The 22,702-nt window shown below is 36.6% G+C and overlaps 1 protein-coding gene across 1 annotated transcript in view; it reads left to right on the forward strand.

The window, feature by feature from the left end:
- The window catches only part of RP1 (RP1 axonemal microtubule associated), a 267,355-nt gene that overhangs the window by 44,771 nt on the left and 199,882 nt on the right, over positions 1–22,702 (forward strand). The window contains exons 6-11 of the mRNA XM_077942819.1: positions 1,782–1,933; positions 13,291–13,369; positions 17,879–17,954; positions 18,826–18,902; positions 19,008–19,039; positions 19,211–19,340. Coding sequence (XP_077798945.1) covers positions 1,782–1,933; positions 13,291–13,369; positions 17,879–17,954; positions 18,826–18,902; positions 19,008–19,039; positions 19,211–19,340 — 546 coding nt within the window. The remainder of the gene's footprint in view (positions 1–1,781; positions 1,934–13,290; positions 13,370–17,878; positions 17,955–18,825; positions 18,903–19,007; positions 19,040–19,210; positions 19,341–22,702) is intronic.

The raw sequence follows: 22,702 nt of genomic DNA on the forward strand, positions 1-22,702 counted from the left end.
TTCAGTGAGTTTTAAAATTTGCTTATGATGTTTTTTTTAGTTCTAAAATTTCTATTTAGTTATTCTTTAAATTTTCTATTTCTTTGCGGGGATTTTCTGTTTATCCATTGGTTTTAAGAGTGTTCATGATTGTTTGTAGTAACATTTGTATCCTGACTGCTTTAAAATATTTGCCAGATAATCAGTACCCATGTCATCTCAATGGTGATGTCTCCGTTCTCTTTTCCCATGTGAGTTGATATTTTTCTTGTTCTTAATATTCTGATTATTCTTATTATATCCAGGGCATTTTACATATTATTATGTGAGACAGTAGCTCTTACTTAAATCCTAAGGAGAATGCTGATATTTTTGTTTTAGTATACAGTTGACTACTGGTTAATTTCAGGTTGTAAATTCTAACCTGCCTTCTGTGGGCTGTGGTTCCAATGTCAGTTCAGTTCTTAAAATCTCTACAGTTCTTGGATCTTTCTTTTGGTGCTTTGCTTAGAAAACTGAGGCTTTAGTTATCCTGTTGTGCTGTGCACTTCTTCAGTCTTCCTGTTTGAGAAGGAAGACCCTATTGAAGCCCAGTTCCTCCAAACAGAAGAGAAAGTTCTCTCCTTTAAAATGTTGGCTCCAATGTACTCCTCTTCCCAGGCACAGGGATATAAGAAAATAGAGAAATGCAAGTAAAAAAATAGTAGCATGTCTGCATCTTCTCTTCTCTATATTTGAGGAGTTCCCTTTCCTGCCTCCTGAACCAAAACTAGAGGGCTTCTACCGAGCCCGCATATCTGAGGTCCCGGTACCTATTTCCAGGTCTCTGGTGCATTGAATCCAGGCTGGGGGACTGTGGAGGAGGAAAAATGGCAAACTCACAGATGCTTGGTGTTACTTTAAATTTTGGTCTTCTTCCCCATTCCTCCTGCCGCTGTTCACGTTTTGACCTTCATATAGCTGTTCTATGCATTCTGTCAAAGTTTTACAGCTGCATTCAGTAGGAGAGACTGGGTGGTGCATGTTACTCCGTATTACCTGGAACTAGAACTCTTGATTGGATTTCTGTACAGTAGTCTCCACTTGTCCATGGTTTTTCTCTCCTTGGTCTCAGTTCTTCAAAGTCAATTGCTGTCCAAAAATATTAAATGTAAAATTCCAGAAACAGACAATTCACAAATTTTAAGTTGTGTCCCGTTCTGAGTGTGATGAAATCTCCTGCTGTCCTGCTCCATCCTGCCCTGATGTGAATCACCGCTTTCTCTAGTGAATCCATGCTGTATATGCTCTCCGCTTGTGTGTCACTTAGTAGCCATCAACTGTCACAGTATCGCAGTGCTTGTGTTCAAGTAACCCTTATTTTACTGAATAATGGCCTCAAAGTGCAAGAACAGTGATGCTGGCAATTTGGATATTTCAAAGAGAAGCCATAAAGTACGTCCTTTAAGTGAAAAGGTGAAAGTTCTTGAATTAATATGGAAAGAAAAAAAAAGTATGTCAAATTTGGTAAGATCTGTGGTAAGAACAAGTTTTCTGTCTGTGAAATTGTGAATAGTATATTGTTATAATTAATCAATTTTATTGTTATTGTTAATGTCTTATGGTGAACTAAACTGTATTATAAGTATGTATATGTAGAGAAAAACATAGTATATATAGAATTTGTTACTATCTGTGGTTTCTGGCATCCATTGGGGATCTTGGAACTTTTCCACCATGGATAAGGGGAGATTTCTGTACGTAATTTTCTATTATATGAGCACTGCTTGGCACTTAAAAAGGTTTTTTTCTTATGTTGTCAGTGACAATATATGAAGTGAATGTGGCAACGGGTGAGCTATGGAATGCTGGAACAGTAGCAAACGTCTACATTTCTATCCATGGGGAAAAGGGAGATACAGGATCCAGACAACTATTTAGATCGAAGAACTCTTTCAATTTTTTAAGAGGACAAGTAAGCAAAATACCTGTTGATTTTAAAAAGATTAATCATGGTAAAACACATAAAATAAGATTTACTGTTGTAACTATTTTAAGAGCATTTTAAGTGCACAGTTTAGTAATGTTAAGTATTCACATTACTGCGCAACAGATCATCAGAACTTTTTCATCTTCCAAAATTGGTAATCTAGTAATTAACAACTCCCCATTTCTCCTTCCCTTCAGTCCCTAGTGACCACCATTCTACTTTCTATTTCTGTATTTTTACTTCAGATACCTCATGTAAGGGAAATAATATAGTAATTGTCTTTTGTGACTGGCTTATTTCACTTAGCATAATGTCCTCAAGATTCATCCATGTTATAGCATGTGACAGTATTTCCTTTCTTTTAAAGGCTGAATAATACTCCCTTGTGTGTAAACAAACAAACTACATTTCATTTATCATTTCATCGATTAATGGACATTTGCGTTGCCTCCACCTCTTGGCTATTGTGAATAATGCTACTGTGTACATGGGGGTGCAGCTATCTCTTTGAGCTCATCTTTTCAAATTGTTTTTGATACATATTTAGAAGTGAGATTGAGGGATCATATGGTAGTTTGTTTTTAATTTTTTGAAACTGCTATACTGTTTTGCATAGTGGTTGCACCATTTTACAATCCCACCAGCAGTGCACAAGGGTTCCAGTTTCTCCACCTCCTTGCCAAGACTTGTTAATTTTTTTTATGCACCCATCCTAATGGCTATGAGGGGATATCTCATTGCTTTCGGTTTACATTTCTTTATTTATTAGTGATGTTGAGCATCTTTCATATGCTTATCGGCCACTTGTATATAATCTTTGGAGAAATGTTTGTTCAAATTCTCTGCCCATTTTAGGGTTGGGTTATTTGTAGGAATAGAAAACCAAATACTGTATGTTCTCACTTATAAGTGGGAGCTAATTATAGGGTACTCATGGACACGATGAGAGCAACAATAGATACTGGGGTGTGGAGAGGGATGCAAGAGAATGAGGCAAGGATTGAAAAACTGTTGGGTACTATGCTTAGTACCTGGGTGATAGGATCCTTCATATCCTAAACCGTAGCATCACACAATATACCCAGTTAACACACCTGCACATGTACTGCCTGAATCTAAAATAAAAGTTGAAAAAGAAAAAAATTGGGTTATTTCTTCTTTTTTGTTGTTGAATTGTAGAAATTCTTTGTTTATTCTGGAACTTAAGCCTTTGTATTTCCTCTTTGTTGAATTTCTAACTTGGTTCATTCATTGCTCTCCTGACCTCAGTATCTTTGTGACTGTTATTTTGAATTCTCTGTTGAGTAAATCACTTAGTTCCATTTCTGGAAATTAATCTTGTTCTTTTGTTTGGGACATATTTCCCTTTTTTCTTCATTTTCTTTGACTTTCTCTATTAGTTTCTATGAATTAGATAAGACAGCCACCTCTCCCAATCTTGTGAGACTGGCTTCATATAGGAAATAGAACCTCACCGATCAACTTGGCAGAGATTAAGTGCCTTCCAAACTTTTGTATTTGTCCCAACTACTGTCTTTGTTTTTAGTGGTCCCCAGGAGTTTAGGGTGTGCCAAGTCCTGTCAGTGCCCTAGAGATAGGTAAGATAGAAACCAGTCTCTTGAGAAGCAGCTGGAAAAGTTGGGTTGCTAGATGTGTGATCAAGTTCTGTTTTTCCTCAGGCAGAACCTGGAGTTTATCTCCCATTCACTCTGCATTAAGTTGCAGAGAGGATCTGTGGCAAATGCCTGCACTCCTGTTCAGACCACACCGTTGCATTGCTCTCTGTTGCCCCCAAGAGCCTAGCAAATGCTCAGTTCCATCAGTTCTCAGAGACAGGTGGGTCAGCTGGAGACTTGTTTTATCACTGGAATGAACCAGGGGAAAATGCTGTATGAAGTGTGCAGACACTCAGTAGACTACTGATTGCTTTTTCTGTCACTGCCTGGATACAAGATAATTAAAAATGTAACCCATGGAAATTGCTGGGAAACTTGACATTAGGTGTGCATCAAACCCCTTTCAAAGAAAAACTGGGTGCTGGGGTTTTTTTGCCTGCTCTCTCTGCATGAAGCCAGGAGAAAGCTGCTGGAAGTGCTCCTTACCTGTTTAAAGCATCTCTTCATTCTCTGCAGTCCCTGGGGTACTTAAGAATGCCTATCCCCATCAGCTCCTACAGGTAGGTGATTTAGAGCCCAGTCCCTCAGGTAGAAGCTGTAAAATATGAGACATTCAATGTATGGACAAACTCCTTCCAGGGAGAAGATGGAGATTGGCTTTATCACTGGAGCCGGGTGGGGAAGAAGGCATGTCTGTTCAGGTTCACAAAGGACTTATAATTACTTGACTTATCACCAACCAGATGCAGGCTAACCAGAAGCTCAACTCTGGGGCAGCATCTGAGAAAGTGTAAGTCCAACCTTTTGTAGTGAGAAAAAGGGATTTGGGTATTTTTGCCTGCTTGCTCTGTGCTAAGCCTTATGTGGGATAGCTGCTGGAAGTGTTCTTGTACCCAGTTGAAATTGCCTCTTTGTTCTCTGTGGTACCAGGCAATTCTCAAATGCTGAGCCCCCACATTTCCAAAAGTAGTTGATTTAGGAGCCGGTTGTTTAGGTGGGAGCTATGAAAGTTGCGATGCTCAGTGTGTAGAGAAACTCTTTTCAGGGAGAAGCTGGGGACTTGGTTTTATTGCTGGAGTGAGCTAGAGTGAGAAGACATGGGAAGTACCCACATGCCTATTGAGGGTCTGGGAACTTTACTAATTTCCTGCCCTCTAGGCTTCCAGATATACTCTAGTTAGAAGCCCTGATCCCCAGACAGCAGCTGGGATTGTGTGCAGTCACACCTCTTCTGGGAAGAAACTGGAAGTTAGATAATTTTCCTTGCTTACTCTGCACTAAGTCTAGGGGTATAGCTGCCTGTTTAAAACCACCTCCTAGTTCTCTGTGATCCCAGGGGATTTTCATATGCCAAGCCCCATCTTCTCTCAGAGGCAGTTGATGTAGGAGCCAATCCCTTGGATAGCAACCATAAAGTTAGGTTTTCTCCTCCACAATCCCTCAGCCTGGATTCAGTGCACCAGAAACCTGGAAACAGGCACTGGACCTCAGATATGGGGGCTCAGTAGAAGCCCTCTAGTTCTGGTTCAGGAGGCAGGAACGGGAACTCCTCACATATAGAGAAGGTGCAGACATGCCACCTTTTTTTTTAACTTTCATTTTTCTGTTTTTGTATGTCCCCATACCTCGGAAGAGGAGCCCATGGGAGCCAACATTCTGAAGGAAAGGAACTTGCCCTTTTGTTTGGTAGAGCTGGGCTTCAATGGGGTCTTCTTTCCAAACAGGAAGACTGCAGAATTGCACAGCACAACAGGATAACTAAAGGACAGAAACAGAAGAGTGGATCCTATGTCCAGAATTCTGTCTCATTTGAAGGCTGCCGGAGAAACTGGTTTATGTCTCCCCTAACTTGGAGGCATGACAGAAATGGCAGAAAGTTTGGAAGCCTGGAAAAACAGAGGCCAGCACTGCAGCCTATTTTTTGCAGCAGATATTCTTCAGTACAGCAGACAGACAACAAGGCAAGCAAGAGATTGTGGGCTCCAGATAAAAAACCAAACACTTCCTTTTTGAAGCTGGAGAAGCTCCTGACTGTGCAGTGATATTTCTGGGGTGTGGTTTGTGGCAGGAGCTTGTCTCAGCTTTTTCTGCCTGTTTCAATGTGGATATTTTCTCAGTTTCTCAGTGTGTGTGTGTTGCAATAAGTGTCTGGATATCTCTCCAAGTGAATTGATGTATTTGTATTTGTTTATTTGGTATGTCCATGGAAGAATTGAAAGTCAGAATCCTCCTAGTCTGCCATGTTGCTGACATCACCCAACCCGATGATGGTTTAAAGAGTGAGTTGTTAATAGCAGGCTCTGAAATTGAGGTAATAATTAATAGCCTACCAACCAAAAGAAAACCCAGGACCAGACAGATTCACAGCTGAATTCTACCAGGGGTACAAAGAGGAGCTGGTACCATTCCTTCTGAAACTATTCCAATCAATAGAAAAAGAGGGAATCCTCCCTAACTCATTTTATGAGGCCAGCATCATCCTGACACCAAAGCCTGGCAGAGACAAAACAAAACAAAACAAAAAACAGATAATTTTAGACCGATATGCCTGATGAACATCAATGCAAAAATCCTCAATAAAATACTGGCAAACCAAATCCAGCAGCACATCAAAAAGCTTATCCACCATGATCAAGTCAGCTTCATCCCTGGGATGCAAGGCTGGTTCAACATATGCAAATAAATAAATGTAATCCATCACATACACAGAACCAATGACAAAAAACACATGATTATCTCAATAGATGCAGAAAAGGCCTTCGACAAAATTCAACACCCCTTCGTGCTAAAAACTCTCAATAAACTAGGTGTTGATGGAATGTATCTCAAAATAATAAGAGCTATTTATTACAAACCCACAGCCAATATCATACTGAATGGGCAAAAACTGGAAGCATTCCCTTTGAAAACTAGCACAAGACAGAGATGCCCTCCCTCATCACTCCTATTCAACATAGTGTTGGAAGTTCTGGCCAGGGCAATCAGGAAAGAGGAAGAAATAAAAGGCATTCAATTAGGAAAAGAGGAAGTCAAATTATCCCTGTTTGCAGATGACATGATTGTATATTTAGAAAACCCCATCATCTCAGCCCCAAATCTCCTTAAACTGATAAGCAACTTCAGAATAGTCTCAGGATACAAAATCAATGTGCAAACATCACAAGCATTCCTATACATCAATAACAAACAAACAGAGAGCCAAATCATGAGTGAACTTCCATTCACAATTGCTACAAAGATAATAAAATACCTAGGAATACCACTTACAAGGGATGTGAAGGACCTCTTCAAGGAGAACTACAAACCCCTGCTCAATGAAATAAAAGAGGACACAAGCAAACGGAAGAACATTCCATGCTCATGGATAGGAAGAATCAGTATTGTGAAAATGGCCATACTGCCCAGAGTAATTTATAGATTTAATGCCATTCCCATCAAGCTACCAATGACTTTCTTCACAGAATTGGAAAAAACTACTTTCAAGTTCATGTGGAACCAAAAAAGAGCCCACATTGCCAAGACAATCCTAAGCCAAAAGAGTAAAGCTGGAGGCATCATGCTACTTGACTTCAAACTATACTGCAAGGCTACAGTAACCAAAACAACATGGTACTGTTACCAAAACAGAGATATAGACCAATGGAACAGAGCAGAGGCCTTAGAAATAACACCACACATCTACAACCATCTGATCTTTGACAAACCTGACAAAAACAAGAAATGAGGAAAGGATTCTCTATTTAATAAATGGTTCTGGGAAAACTGGCTAGCTGAAACTTATAGAAAGCTGAAACTGGATCCCTTGCTTACACCTTATGCAAAAATTAATTCAAGATGGATTAAAGACTTAAATGTTAGACCTAAAACCATAAAAACCCTAGAAGAAAACCTAGGCAATACTATTCAGAACATAGGCATGGGCAAGGACTTCATGACAAAAACAGCAAAAGCAATGATAACAAAAGCCAAAATAAACAAATGGGATGTAATTAATCTAAAGAGCTTCTGCAGAGCAAAATAAACTACCATCAGAGTGAACAGGCAACCTACAGAATGGGAGAAAAGTTTTGCAATCTACCCATCTGACAGAGGGCTAACATCCCGAAGCTGCGAAGAACTCAAACAAATTTACAAGAAAAAAAACAACCCCATCAAAAAGTGGGCTAAGGATATGAACAGGTATATCTCAAAAGAAGACATTTATGTGGTCAACAGACACATGAAAAAATGCTCATCATCACTGGTCATCAGAGAAATGCAAATCAAAACCACAATGAGACACCATCTCACACCAGTTAGAATGGCCATCATTAAAAAGTCAGGAAACAACAGATGCTGGAGGGGATGTGGAGAAATAGGAATGCTTTTACATTGTTGGTGGGAGTGTTAAACTAGTTAAACCATTGTGGAAGACAGTGTGGTGATTCCTAAAGGATCTAGAACTAGAAATACCATTTGATCTAGTGATCCTATTACTGGGTATATGCCCAAAATATTATAAATCATGCTATTATAAAGACACATGCACACGTATGTTTATTGTGGCACTATTCACAATAGCAAAGACTTGGAACCAACCCGAATGTCCATCAATGATAGACTGGATTAAGAAAATGAGGCACATATACACCATGGAATACTCTGCAGCCATAAAAAAGGATGAGTTCATGTCCTTTGCAGGGACATGGATGAAACTGGAAACCATCATTGTGAGCAAACTATCACAAGGACAGAAAACCAGACACTGCGTGCTCTCACTCATAGGTGGGAATTGAACAATGAGAACACTTGGACACAGGGTGTAGAACATCACACATGGGGGCCTGTCATGGGGTCGGGGGACAGGGGGAGGGATAGCATTAGGAGATATACCTAATGCAAATGATGAGTTAATGGGTGCAGCAAACCAACATGGTACATGTATAACTATGTAACAAACCAGCATGTTGTGCACATGTACCCTAGAACTTAAAGTATAATTAAAAAAAAAAACAACAACATAAAAACAAAAAAAAGTGAGTTGTTTAATTCCGCATATATGTGAATATTCTAGTCACCTACTATTATTTTCTAGTTTTGTTCCACCATGATTGGAAAAGATACTTTATATTATTTTAATTTTCTTAAATTTGTTAAGACTTGTTTGTGAACTAACTTGTGATCTCTCATGGATAATGTTCCATGTTTGTTGGTGGTTCCGTATACGTCTGTTAGGACCAATTGGTTTATAGTGTTGGTCATGTCCTCTTGCTTTATTGATCTTTTGTTTCATTTTTCTATCCATTATCAAAAGTGGGGCATTGAAATCTCCTATTATTGTGTTGCTGTCTATTTCTCCCTTCAATTTTGTAAAAGTTTGCTTTATATATATATGGATACATACATATACACATATACATATGTATATATGCATATATATGTATCCATATATGTGTATACATACATGTATTTAAACTCTGATGTTAGGTACATATATATTTATGAATAATATATATGATATATATATAACATGTTATATACTTTAAGTTATATATATATTATACTTTAAGTTCTAGGGTACATGTGCACCACGTGCTGGTTTGTTACATATGTATACATGTGCCATGTTGGTTTGCTGCACCCATTTACCTAATTTACCATATACCTAATTACCATATACCTAATTTACATTAGATATATCTCCTAATGCTATCCCTCCCCGTGCCGCCCTACCCCATGCCCATGACAGGCCCCCGTGTGTGATGTTCCCCACCCTGTGTCCAAGTGTTCTCATATATAACACATGTATAACATATATAACACATAGATATGTTATATAACACATAGATATGTTATATATATAATACTGTTATATATATATGTATATATATTAAACGTTAAGTCCTGGTGAATTAACCATATTATCATTATATAATACCTTTCTTTGTCTCTTGTGACAGTTTTGGAGTTAAACTCTATTTTGTCTGATATAAATATGACCACTGTCTCCCTCTTTAGGTTCCCATTTGCATAGAATTTCTATCTTTTCACTTTCAACCTGTGTCTATCCTGAGATCTAAAATCAGTCTCTTGTAGGTAGCATAGTTAGATCTTGTTTTTTTTTTTTTTAATCCATTGAGCCCATCTATGTTTTTTTGTATGGAGTTAATCCATTTACACTTAAAAAGTTACTGATAGGGAAGGACTTACTGTTGTCATTTAGTGAATTGTTTTCTATATGTCTTGTAGCTTTCCTCTCCTGCTTTTCTCTCTTGTAGCCTTCATTTGTGTCTCATTGATCTTTTTGTAGTGACCTGCTTTGATTCCCTTCTCCTTTCCATTTGTGTGTATTCTGTAGATATTTTCTTTGTGGGTCCTATTGCAATTATATAAAACATCTTAAAGTTATAATATTCTATTTTAGATTGACAACAGCTTAACTTCAGTTGCACACAAAAGTTGTCACCCTTTACAGCTCCACCCTCCAACTATGTTATTGATGTCAGAAATTATATCTTTATATATTGCATACCTACTTTTGTCTTTTAAATTCTATACAAGGAGTAAAAGTGGATTTATGCACCAAAATTACAATAATACGAGTTACTAATGTTTGTCTATTTATTTCCTTCACTGAAGAACTTTATTTTTTTTCCTTCCTTCCCTCCCTCCCTTCCTTCCTTCCTTCCTTTTTTCTTTTTCCTTTTTTTTTTTTTCTTTTTTGAGATAGGGTCTCACTCTGTTGCTCAGGCTGGAGTGCAGTGTACTGATCTCGGCTCACTGCAAGCTTCTGTATCCTGGGCTCAAACTTCATATTTTCATATGGCTTCATGTTGCTATCTAGTGTCCTTTTATTTCAACTTTAAAGACTTCCTTAGCATTTCTTGTATTGTAGGTCGAGTGGTAGTGAGCTTACTCAGTTTGTTTATCTGGGAAAGTCTTAATTTCTTCTCCACTTTTGACAGTTTTGCCTGATGTAAAATTTTTGGTTGAGAGTTTTTTTTTTCTTTTAGTATTTTGAGTGTATCATCCTGTTGCCTTTTAGCCGGAATGGTTTCTACTTAAATTTACTCATGATTTTATAGAATCTCCATCATATATGATGAGTTGCCTTTCTCTTGCTGCTTTCAAGATTGTCTCTTTGAAAGTCACCAGTTTGATTATAATGTGTCTAAGTATGAATTTCTTTTCGTTTATTTTAGTTTTAGCTCATTGAGCTCCTTGAATTTACACGTGCATTTCACTCCTCCGATTTTAGAAGTTTTCGGCCATTATTTTTTCAAAAAAGCTCTGTGCCGCTTTATCTCTCTCTTTTCCTTTTTAAATTCCTGTAATCCATATGTTGGCCTGTTTAATGGTGTCTCATCAGTTTCTTATGCTCTCTTCACTTTTCTTCACCCTTCTATTTTGTTGCTCCTGTCTTGATGATTTCAAGTGACCCACCTTCAAGAAAGCTGATTCTTCTGCCTTATTAATCTCATGTTAAACCCCATTAGTGAATTTTTCAGTTTAGTTATTATATTAACAGCTTTAGAATTTCTGTTTGTTTTTATCTTATAGTTTCTTTTTCATTGTATTCATGCCTGAATTTACTGATTTCATTTAGTTGGTCTCTCTGTATTCTTTTTAGCTCATTTAATATTTTAAGATAGTTGTTTTAAATTTCTATTAGGAAGTTTAGAGATTTGTATTTCTTTAGGGTTATTTCATGGAACCATTCATTTCTTGGATTGGGCCATGTTTTCCTCTTTTCTTTGTAGGATTTGTGATCTTTTATTGAGATTTGAACATTTAGAAATACAACTATACTTCACAGTCATTATGAGTCATAGGCTTTACTAGGGGAAAACTTGCATTGATCAGCTCTGGTGGAGGTTTGGGACCTCTCAAACCTTTTCTGACAATGTGTCTTCCCTGGGCTTATGTATTTGATTTTAAGTATCTTAATTTTCTTAATTGCTTGCTCTTGTTTCTTATCCAGAGCCCACAATCTCTTGCTTGCCTTGTCTGTCTGCTGTACTGAAGAAGCTCTGTTGAAAAGACAGGCTGCAGGGCTGGCCTCTGTCTTTTAGCCTTCTAGACTATCTGCCATTTCTGTCATGGCCCCTGACTTGGGGCCATTTCTGTCATGGCCCCAAGTCAGGGGAGAAAAAACCCAGTTTTTCAGGCAGCCTTCAGACAAGACAGAATTTTGGATGTATGGTCCACTCTTTTGTTTCTGTCCTGAGGGAGGTTCTGGAGTGTGGGTGGTTTCCTTCCTGTTGTACTGCACAATGCCAGGTAGGGGTAGGGCATGGGCATATAAAATGGCTTGAACTTTTTTGCCCTTTTTGGATGAAGTCCTTTCTTGGTTATGCATTGGCCTGGGTGCTGCATCTCTCAAGTGGTTTCTAAAGTTTTCAAAGAAGAGTATTCTAGTTCTTATGTTATTGTTAACTTAGTGTCTCCATGTGTAAACTGGAGCCTGGAGCTTCCTTATCTGCCATCTTCTTGACATCTCTCCCATCTTTGTTGATGTTTAAATCTGTATGTATATTGTTAAATGTGGATAATTATATACAGCAAATATTGTTGAATGTAGAAGCCAGATACATTATTTTATTATCTCTAATATTAATATGCATATAATATTTAACTTTTTCTTTTACTGAGTAAATTATAGACATTTTTTCATAGTATATTTATCTCAGCTTTCCTTGATGACCCAACTAGTTCTTAATGAACATGTCAACATATTTTCATTATATGTTTCTTCTCTTTTCCTTAGAGTTCTCTATATTGATTATTATAAATATCATAACTCATAATTTTCTTTTATTGCATAGAAAGTCCTGCTTTTCTAACTGTTCTGTTTGGTGGATAAAGGGATAACAATGTTATCCATTAATTTGTACCAGGCATGAACAGTATATTTTTTGTCAATGAATGCTAATGGTTTTGTTTCTCATTATTTATATTATTAACAGTGCATTTACACAGAGACAAGGAGGTTCAAAAGAAAATAGTCTTATTATGTGTCAGAGGGAGGAGCTGAGCTCTAATCCTGGATCTGTGCGTCAACTTTCTTATCTGTAGAAAGGATTTTTTTTTTACTTAGCAAATTTTTGAGAATAATATAAATGCATATGAAAATATTTTGAAACATAATACACTATACAAAGATTATTTTTTGTTTTCTTATCATTTTTTAATGGATATGCTACATCATGTATTTTTCTTGGATTGAAACCTATAGCGTTATCTTTGATTTTATCAAAAGTATTCTGTGATTTTCACTTTTTATCTATATTCTGAATATGTAAACCATTGGAGCACAACTATGGCTCCTTTTAATTATAAATTAATTTTTACAATCAATTTTTACTGGCTGGGTGCAGTGGCTCATGCCTGTAATCCCAGCACTTTGGAAGGTCGAGGTGGGCAGACTGCTTGAGCCCAGGAGTTCGAGACCAGCCTGGGCAACATAGCCAAACCTCATCTCTACAAAAAATACAAAAATTCTCCTGGCATGGTGGCACATGCCTGTAGTACCAGCTACTCAGGAAGCTGAAGTAGGAGGATCACTGGCTCCTGGGAGGCAGAGGTTGCAGTGAGCCAAGATTGTGTCATTGCACTCCAACCTGGGTGACAGAGGGAAATCCTGTCTCAAACAAACAAACAAACAAAAAACACTGCATCTTAATTTATAATCTTGGTATAAATCAGAGTGATAGTCTAGATCTAATTATACTTTTTGATTCGTTATAGACTGACACCTTTTTCCTGGAGGCTGTGCACCTTGGAGATTTGTGTAAGATTGTGATAGGCCATGATGGACTTGGCCCAGGTAAGGCTCTTCCACAGAGAGTTCACGAAGGTTTGATTTCACTCTGTTTTTGTGAAACTCTGTTGAAATCTAGAAAATACTGTGGAAAATTGGTAGAAAATGGATCTCTATGTATTGACTATGTGAAATCAAAATATTGTCTCCAAATACCGTTTAAAATTTAACTAGATGTATTTTTCTTCAAAATGACATAGGGGATAATCTACGATGGGCCTAAATGCTAGAAAGAATAATTTAAAAAAATAGAAGAGACTGGGGATTTATATGTTGTGACATGTGGCGGCATTCCAGCATGCTAGTGATGGAGGCAGCAGTCATATCTCCTGGTGGTGATATTCCTTGAAGGCTACTGATTGTCCAATAGTGGCATGTTAAGGAGACTGTCATGGCAGTGAGGTCTCAGCTGTTTTCAGCTGCCACTTTATTCATGCTTTTCCTCAGTCTTCTCATCAACTCTGTGAGATGACTCACATCTTCCCAATAAATTTATTTTCTGCTACTGTATAAAACAATTATAAGATAAACAAAATCCATTTAACAAAAGACAGACTACTAAAGGGCACATAACAAAACAAAAAAAGAAAAAGGAAAAAAAACCCAAATGCATCAAACAAGGTGATAAACTTTCTTACTAAAATGTGTCAAATTATAATTTTCAAAGTAAGAACAAGATTGTTATACAAATACAGAATAGAGAATGTGTTTAGATAATTAATGAAGGAATTAGGAGGCTGACAAAGCTGGTTGAAAGGAGGTTGCAAGAAACTAAAAAATATGTACATATAATCCATGAAAAAAATAATTATGAATAAGATTAATAAAAAATGTGACCAATGTTCTATAGACAATACAAATATACTTTTGAGGTTGTCTTCTCTCTCAGACAAAATATATCTATATTTTGAACAGATGTAAGTTATTTGCATATTATTTTTTGTCAGTTGATAGCTAATTTTACAGAGTCTAGGCCTGAATCCATAGTAGATATTAAGTCAAATAATGTTACACTCCCACAGTGAGTCAAATGATTCTCAGACAAGCTTGTTGGTGTTCTACTACAATATTGAAAGGACATATGTCATCTTTTAGCCTTATTTCTGAGTTTCTGTTAATTTTTCTAAACAGAAATAAAGGCAAAAATTTTCAACCTAAAAAATCTCCGTGTCCAACTATATGCTCTATGAAAGAGACACTTGAAATAAATGACCTAGTAATATTAAAAATAAAAGTTTAGGCAATGATGTATCAGAAATATGTAAATAAAAGAAACAATCTTAGTTATAACCTTATTGTAAGATAAAGTAAAATTCAAGACAACAAACATGAAAAGTTACAAGAAGGGTAATTTTTTTATAAAGTTTATAATTCACAACGAGATTATAAGAGTCATGAGCCTTTATTCCATTGATAATATGGCAAATAAATAAAGTAAAATACTCTTGGATAGTCAAGAAGAAATGAAAAGAAGATAGGATAGAATTTTATCATATGTCTCAGATTTTGGTAGGTTAGTTGGATACTTAAGTTACTCTCCTCAGATGTTTGTACTTTGTAGATAGGAAAACACTTTAATTTCAAAACTTCATGAAACGTTTTTATAATTTGACTCAGATATTAGGCCAAAAAGAAAATCTCATTAAATTTCTCCAAACAAGCCACATTCTCTGCTACAATTTAGTAAAACAAAAATTTAATTAAAAGGGTGAAAGTAAAAAAAAAATTAGTCATTTAAGGTGTTTCAGTCCTCTTCATGACTTCGGGCCAAAGCGAAAATCAGAACTATAAGTACAGTCTAACAGAATGTTATGATGGTGTTTTTTTCTGTCTCATTTTCTGCTGAGGTCTCAAAAGACTAGAATAAAATAATAGAAGCAAGATCTCACCATCTGTCTTACTTAGTTTGAGGCTGCTGTAACAAAATACCTTAGACTGGGCAATTTATAAAGAACACAAATTTATTCTTATACTTCTGGAGGCTGAGAAGTCTAAGATCAAAGTGCTGGCATTTGTTGTCTTGGGAGGGGCTTCTTGCTTTGTCCTCCCATGGTGGAAGGGCAAAAAGGTTTAGCTAGTTCCCTGAAGTCCTTTTATGAGGGCACTAATCCCACTCATGAGGGCCCTCATGACTTAATCACATCCTAAGGGCTCCACCTCTTAATGTTATCACATTGGATCTTAGGTTGCAATAGATGAATTTTAGGGGGACACGTGCATTTAGACCTATCCCAGCCCCATCCTAAATGTAGGCACAAGGCTACATATTCAGGACTTATGAAGGAAGGGACAGGCAAGTTATGGGTTCACCACTGAGTATGAAAGCTACAAGTTTTCATTGCAGTAGGTTGGCTGTTGCTTTGATACCTATACACCAACTGCCAGTAATAGGAGGGCGTAGAAGGGGCTTTTCCGTTGTGAAGAAACCACTTGAAGAATATGTGCCATCTAGAATTTGTTACATGACCCTCACTTGAATAAAAATCTGCAGGCTTCCTCAGTTGCCTTTGGCCACAAAGAAAGGGCAGTCTGGAGAACAGTCGGAGTAGAATTGTAGGCAGATAATCGGAGAAGATAGTAAGACAAATGATTCCAGCTCCGAATACCTACTCACCAACATACATATGTAAACAATGCTGGTTAATAAGACTTCTAGATTCTTACCTCTCCCTAATCTGTGCAGGAACAGCCTAGCTTTCTTCAGGAACCCATCTTTTCTAGTTTTCTAAATCCAGTTCTGGTTCTTTCTTATGGGAAAAACATGACAAAAATGTAGACAATATATTTTTACATTAACAATTTAAAAACAAACTTATTAACTTACAAAGTATTGTTAAAATTAATGTATCATTACCTCTAAGAGTTTTCTTTACAGCCTCCCCAGAAGCTCTTAAAACTCAGTTTAGAATTCTGGTAACATTTTATTTTTCCTTAAAGGAAACAAGTTATTCTTTTTTGGGAGATAGCATTTAAAAATGAAATTAAATAACATTTTGGAGATTTTATTCCAGGTAAAGGAAACAGCATATGTAAGGGTATAGAATTATGCATATGAATCATCTATGGCAGTGGTTTTCAAAGTGTGGTTCCTGGGCCATCAGCATTGCTTGCGAAAATTGTTGAAGATTCAATGCTTGGGATCTTATCTAGGATGACCAGCCATCCTTGTTTGCCTGTGGCTATTCTGGTTTACCTATGGCTGTCCTAGTTTTAGCACTGAAAATCCTGCATCCTGGGAAACCCCTCTGTCCTGGGCAAACTGGGACATTTGATCACTGTAGGCTGCCTGTGCTGGGCCTACTGAATTAGAAACTGTAGAACTCAGTAGTTTGTGTTTTTGTAATCCCTCCTGGTGATTCAGATGCATGCTAAGTTTGGGAACCACTGGTCTAGGGAACTGTGAGGAGTTTAACACTACTCAATAATGAGAGTATGTGATGAGGGATGAAGCTGAAGAGTAAGCTGAAGGGTCTTGTATGCTGTGTTAAAAAGTTTTATTTGGCTGAGAACAGTGGCTTATGCCTATAATTCCAGCATGTTGTGAGGCTGAGGTGTGAGGATCGCTTGAGGCCAGGAGTTCAAGACCAGCCTGGGCAACATACGAGACCCCATCTCTACAAAAATATTTAAAAATTAGCTGGGCATGGTGGCACACACCTGGAATCCCAGCTACTTGAGAGGCTGAGGCTGGAAGATTGCTTGAGTTCAAGAGTTCAAGGCTACAGTAAACTGTGATTGCACTACTGCACTCCAGCCTGGGTGACAGAGTGAGCCTCTGTCTCTAAATATATACAAATAAAAAATAAAAGAAAAAAATAAATTTTATCCTATAGCTGATGAGTATACACTCACCAACTCAATAATTTTCATTAGAGTAGAATATATTTTGAGCTGGATCTTTGCATAGACAAAACCACTATGACTAATTAAAATATTTTATGTGTAAGTAAAAATGATTTTAACTAACTCTAGTTTGCAAATTAATATGAAATTAAACATTTAAAAAGAAATGTCTATCTTTATGTATACCAGCTGAGTCTATGTGCTTGGACAGAATTTCTGAATGGTTACTCATTTTTAGTCTATCAAAACATAAATATTTTATGCAGATTTTGTTTAAATTTGAACTTTAAAAACTTCCTGGAAATAGAAAGTGTTGGTAACTCATCAAGTATATATTATTTGGAACATGTTAGGTTTGGGACTGTGAATCCAGTTTATGAAATTAAAAGCAGCTACAGAATTATTCTATTTTCAATTGTTTGGAAAAGCACACTGAAATAGATATCATAAGGTATGAAGCCTTAAAATAATGCTTTGCTTTTGTTATATGTACAAGAAATACATTCCTTACAGTTTACTTCTGTTATACTTTGCTTTATTTGAAGTACTAAAGCTTTATATTGTGCAAGGCCTTTATGTATATTTGGAAGTTGGAACTTGTTTCTCAAAACTTGAAATAATATTGGACCATATTTATTCATGTTACATTTTCATTCTTTAATTTGTGTTTAGGAAATGGCTGGTTTCTTGATGATGTTGTTATCAAGGATCCCACAACAAATTACGAATATGCGTTCTTCTGTCACAGGTTTGTAGGTGTACTTTTACATTGAAAAAATCCATTCCAAGTTTATGCATTGAGAACTGGGTAGCTTATTTAGTTGCTCCTAGTCACCGAGGCTTTGTTGGTTAACTTCTGTGAACATTAACCTTAGAGGCTCTTTATGCTATTGAGAAAGACATTTGTTATGTTTATCATCATTCCTAATGATACAAATTTAATATTTAATGGTAAATTAAGATAGATTTTTAAAAATATGACTTCTCTGTTCATATCAGAAAAAAAAATGAAAGTCTCTGACAAGAAAACATATTCCCTTTGGACTAGGTCCCAAATTCGGTTCAAAAATAATAAATGTACACAGTGTTTCACGTAGCTGTTTATACAAAGATGATAGTAGCTTACTCACTGTCAATGGACCTTGATTTTTGAGTTATTTTCCCAGCAGTGGTGATAAGTTTGCTTTGGTGATAGATTTGCTTTTTTTTTTTTTGACATTGTCCTGCCTCTTTTCCTATGGAACCCATAATAACCATTTATGAAATAACTGATTAGAGTTTAAACTATAGTTAGTGATCAAAGGACAGGATAAATTGATCCAGTGACTATAACATCTATGATTTTGACAGTTAGCAGACCGATTGAGTTACTCACCTGTGTATTAGGCAAAAACATATTTTAGCGTTTCCAGATAGTAACTGCTTCTTCTACCTCCCTTGCAGTCTTGTAGTCATTTTAGGATTTTCTTTCCCATTCTGTACTGCTCTGCCTTTGAGAGCCAGATGGTCACGTCTTTTCCAATTCCTGCTATCTTGTATTTCTGACTTGGGAAGATAATTGCCAATGGTTAATGTAAATACAAAGTCTGAAAATAATCGATGCACTTTTCTTTTCACAGATGGCTAGATCAGGGGGAAGATGATTGTAAAATTGTCAGAGAACTGTATGCCAGGGATAACAGTATCTTCTTTGCAAGTAGGTGTCATGTATACACATTTCCTGGAAAACTATGTTTTATGATGACTGGAGAAAGCATGACACTCTGAAATTAATGACCCTCTCTTTCCTTTATCTTCTCAGGGCAGAAGCTGGAACTTAAGAGAAAAGAAACAGTAAGTTTTTTTTGGGCTTTAAGATTATTTCATATAAACAATGTTCAAATGACTATTTGATGTGTTAAAACAGCCTATAGTGTCTAGTAAGTACTGTTTCTTAGCAATTTCTTCTCTTTGTTTCTTCTCATGCTAGTGTTTTTGTTTGTTTTGTTTTGTTTTTCTTTTTAGTGGACTGCAGAAAGCTGGAAATTTACAAAAGGAAATACTCTTCAGTTCTATAACAAGCTGACTGGAGGGTTTGTCCGTCTGCATCCAGATGGCACAGTTGATGCCATTGGAGAGAAGACAGACAAATATGGTAAAACCATCGTACAAAGCTTGTGGTGCTGGACAGTTCTAGGAGTTAAAGGAATGTAGATTTCTAGACACTGTTTAATTTATAGTATTGTTCTTTTTACAGATAGCTTTACACAAGTGTTAGGCCATTTAAATAATTTACTCTCTGCATTAATAAAAATGATAAATAGATGACAGGCTTTAAATCTGGACACTGTGAAAAATATGTATATTTGGCATTAATTAATTGAAGAATAAAATGTAGACAGTTACCAAAACACCATGTTAAATAATTTGAGGGCCAGAGGAAATAACTAAAATATTATTCTAAATTTCAGACATTCATAATCTAATGAAGAAGATAAATACAACAATTCTAATAATTGTTATTTGTAGCTAGTGTCCTAATAAATGTACAAAGGAAAACAAGGCAAGGAAAAACTAGATTTGATGTTTAATATCTGCATGTCATGAAGCTATAACCATGAGAATTAACAAAAGAGTAAACTGATGATGGTAGATGTTTGACTATAAACCCAAACCTCCAACTCTTTTTGAATTTGGACCTTTATTATTTAAACCATATTTGCCTGCTACACCTATGAATTTAACTGTACTTTACTATGCTGGAAACTGTGCCGTTCAGTCTCGAGGATGTGCTGGAGCTACTAACCTACAGCATGTCTCAAAATGTAACCTCTTCTGCCTCGTATTTGAGATCCTAGGGAACAACCAGTTTTCTCCTGTATGAAAATAAGCATCTGTCTAAAAATACTTCCTAGGAGCTTCTGTTTCCAAAATTATTCTTTAGACATTTTCCTTACCTCGGCAAAAATTAGTTCCCCCTTGAGATTACTTATCCACTTACATCAGTCAAAGTGGCCCTTCATCCTATTCCCTGGGTTCTCTGCTGCCACTGTTGTTATTCTTTTTCTTTATTAGTATCTCCTATTTGCAGATATGGCCACAAAAATATCTCCCATTGTTAAATCAGAAACTGTGAAGGATCTAAATTGTACCTCACTTGTAGGAAACCACTGGGTCAGAGACCAAGACCATTTATTTCTCACATCAAGTGCACCAGCCAGAGCAGTTTCTTGTGTTGGGTTCCCTGAACTCCAGTCCTGCAGTATCACGATGTGAGGTCCCAATGGTACCAGCACACGCAGTCAGGTACATTAAAAGAGAGAAATTTGCAAATTAGGAAACTGTGATCTTATATTTTCTATTTTTATTTTTTGTGCATATATATATATAAAATCAACTTTTAAGTTCCAGGGTACATGTGCAGGTTTGTTACACAGGTAAACTTGTGCCATGGTGGTTTGCTATACAGATCAACCCTTCACCTAGTCATTAAGCCCAGCACCCATTAGCTATTCTTCCTGATGCTGTCCCTCCCCTGGACCCCCACCCCCTGATGTGTCCATTTGTTCTCATCATTCAGCTCCCACTTATAAGTGAGAACATGCAGTGTTTGGTTTTCTGTTCCTGGATTAGTTTGCTGAGGATAATGGCTTCTAGCTCCATCCTTGTCCCTGCAAAAGACATGATCTCATTTCTTTTTATGCTGCATAGTATTCCATGGTAGTTATGTACCACATTTTCTTTATCCAGTCTGTCATTGATGGGCATTTGGGTTGATTCCATGTCATTGTTATTGTGAATAGTGCTGTAGTGAATGTACACAGGCATGTATCTTTATAATAGCATGATTTATATTACTTTGGGTATATACCCAGTAATGGAATTGCTGGGCCAAATGGTGTTTCTGCTTCTAGATCTTTGAGGAATTACCACACTGCCTTCCACATGGTTGAACTAACTTACATTCCCACCAGCAGTGTAAAAGCATTCCTTTTTCTCTGCAATCTCACCAGCATCTGTTGTTTCTTGACTTTTATTCCCCTTTTTAAAAATTTAATTTTTTTTTTTTTTTTTTTTTACTCTGAGTTCTGGGATACTTGTGCAGAATGTGCAGGTTTGTTAGATAGGTATACATGTGCCTTGGTGGTTTGCTTCACCTATCAACCCATCACCTAGGTTATTAGTGGGAACATAAATTAGTTCAACCATTGTGGAAATCAGTATGGCAATTCCTCAAGGATCTAGAACCAGAAATACCATTTTACCCAGCAATCCCGTTACCAAGTATATACCCACAGGAATATAAATCATTCGATTATAAAGACACATGCACACGTGTGTTTATTGCAGCACTATTCACAGTAGCAAAGTCATTGACTTTTTAATAATCTCCATTCTGACTGGCGTGAGATGGTATCTCATTGTGGTTTTGATTTATATTTCTCTAATTTACATTTCTCTAACGGGTTTTTTTCTTGTAAAATTTTTGAAGAAAATTATAAATTCTAGACATTAGACCTTTGTCAGATGGATAGATTGCAGAATTTTTCTCCCATTCTCTAGGCTGTCTGTTCACTCTGATGATAGTTTCTTTTACTGTACAGAAGCTCTTTAGTTTAATTAGATCCCATTTGTCAATTTTTTCTTTTGTTGCAATTGCTTTTGGTGTTTTCATCATGAAATCTTTGCCCCTGCCTAAGTTCTGAATGTTATTGCCTAGATTTTCTTCTAGGGTTTTTATTGTTTTGGGTTTTACATTTGAGTCTTTAATCCATCTTGAGTTAATTTTTGTATAAGGTATAAGGAAGGGATCCAGTTTCCATTTTCTGCATATGGCTAGTCAGTTTTCCCAACACCATTTATTAAATAGGCAGTCCTTTTTCCATCGCTTGTTTTTGTGAGGTTTGTCAAAGATCAGTTGGCTGTAGATATGTGGCATTATTTCTGAGGCCTCTGTTCTGTTTCATTGGTCTATATATATCTGTACCAGTACCCTGCTGTTTTGGTTACTGTAGCCTTTTAGTATAGTTTGAAGTCAGGTAGCATGATGCCTTCAGCTTTGTTCTTTTTGTTTAGAATTGTCTTTGCTATATGGGCTTGTTTTTGGTTCCATATGAATTTTAACATAGCTTTTGTTCTAATTCTGTGAAGAATGTCAGTGGTGATTTAATAGTAATGACATTGGCTCTATAAATTACTTTGGGCAGTATGGCCATTTTCGTGATATTGATTCTTCCTCTCCATAAGCATGGACTGTTTCTCTATTTGTTTGTGTTCTCTCTGATTTCCTTGAGCAGTGGTTTGCAGTTCTCCTTGAAGAGGTCCTTCACATCCCTTGTAAGTTGGATTCCTAGGTAGTTTATTCTCTTTGTAGCAATAGTGAATGGGAGTTCATTCATGATTTGGCTCTCCGCATGCTTGTTGTTGGTATATATGAATGCTTATGATTTTTGCACATTGATTTTGTATCCTGAGACTTTAAAGTTGTTAAGAAGCTTTTGGGCTGAGACAATGGGA

The sequence above is a fragment of the Macaca mulatta genome, chromosome 8 (assembly GCF_049350105.2).
Source record: "Macaca mulatta isolate MMU2019108-1 chromosome 8, T2T-MMU8v2.0, whole genome shotgun sequence".
Taxonomy (NCBI): domain Eukaryota; kingdom Metazoa; phylum Chordata; class Mammalia; order Primates; family Cercopithecidae; genus Macaca; species Macaca mulatta.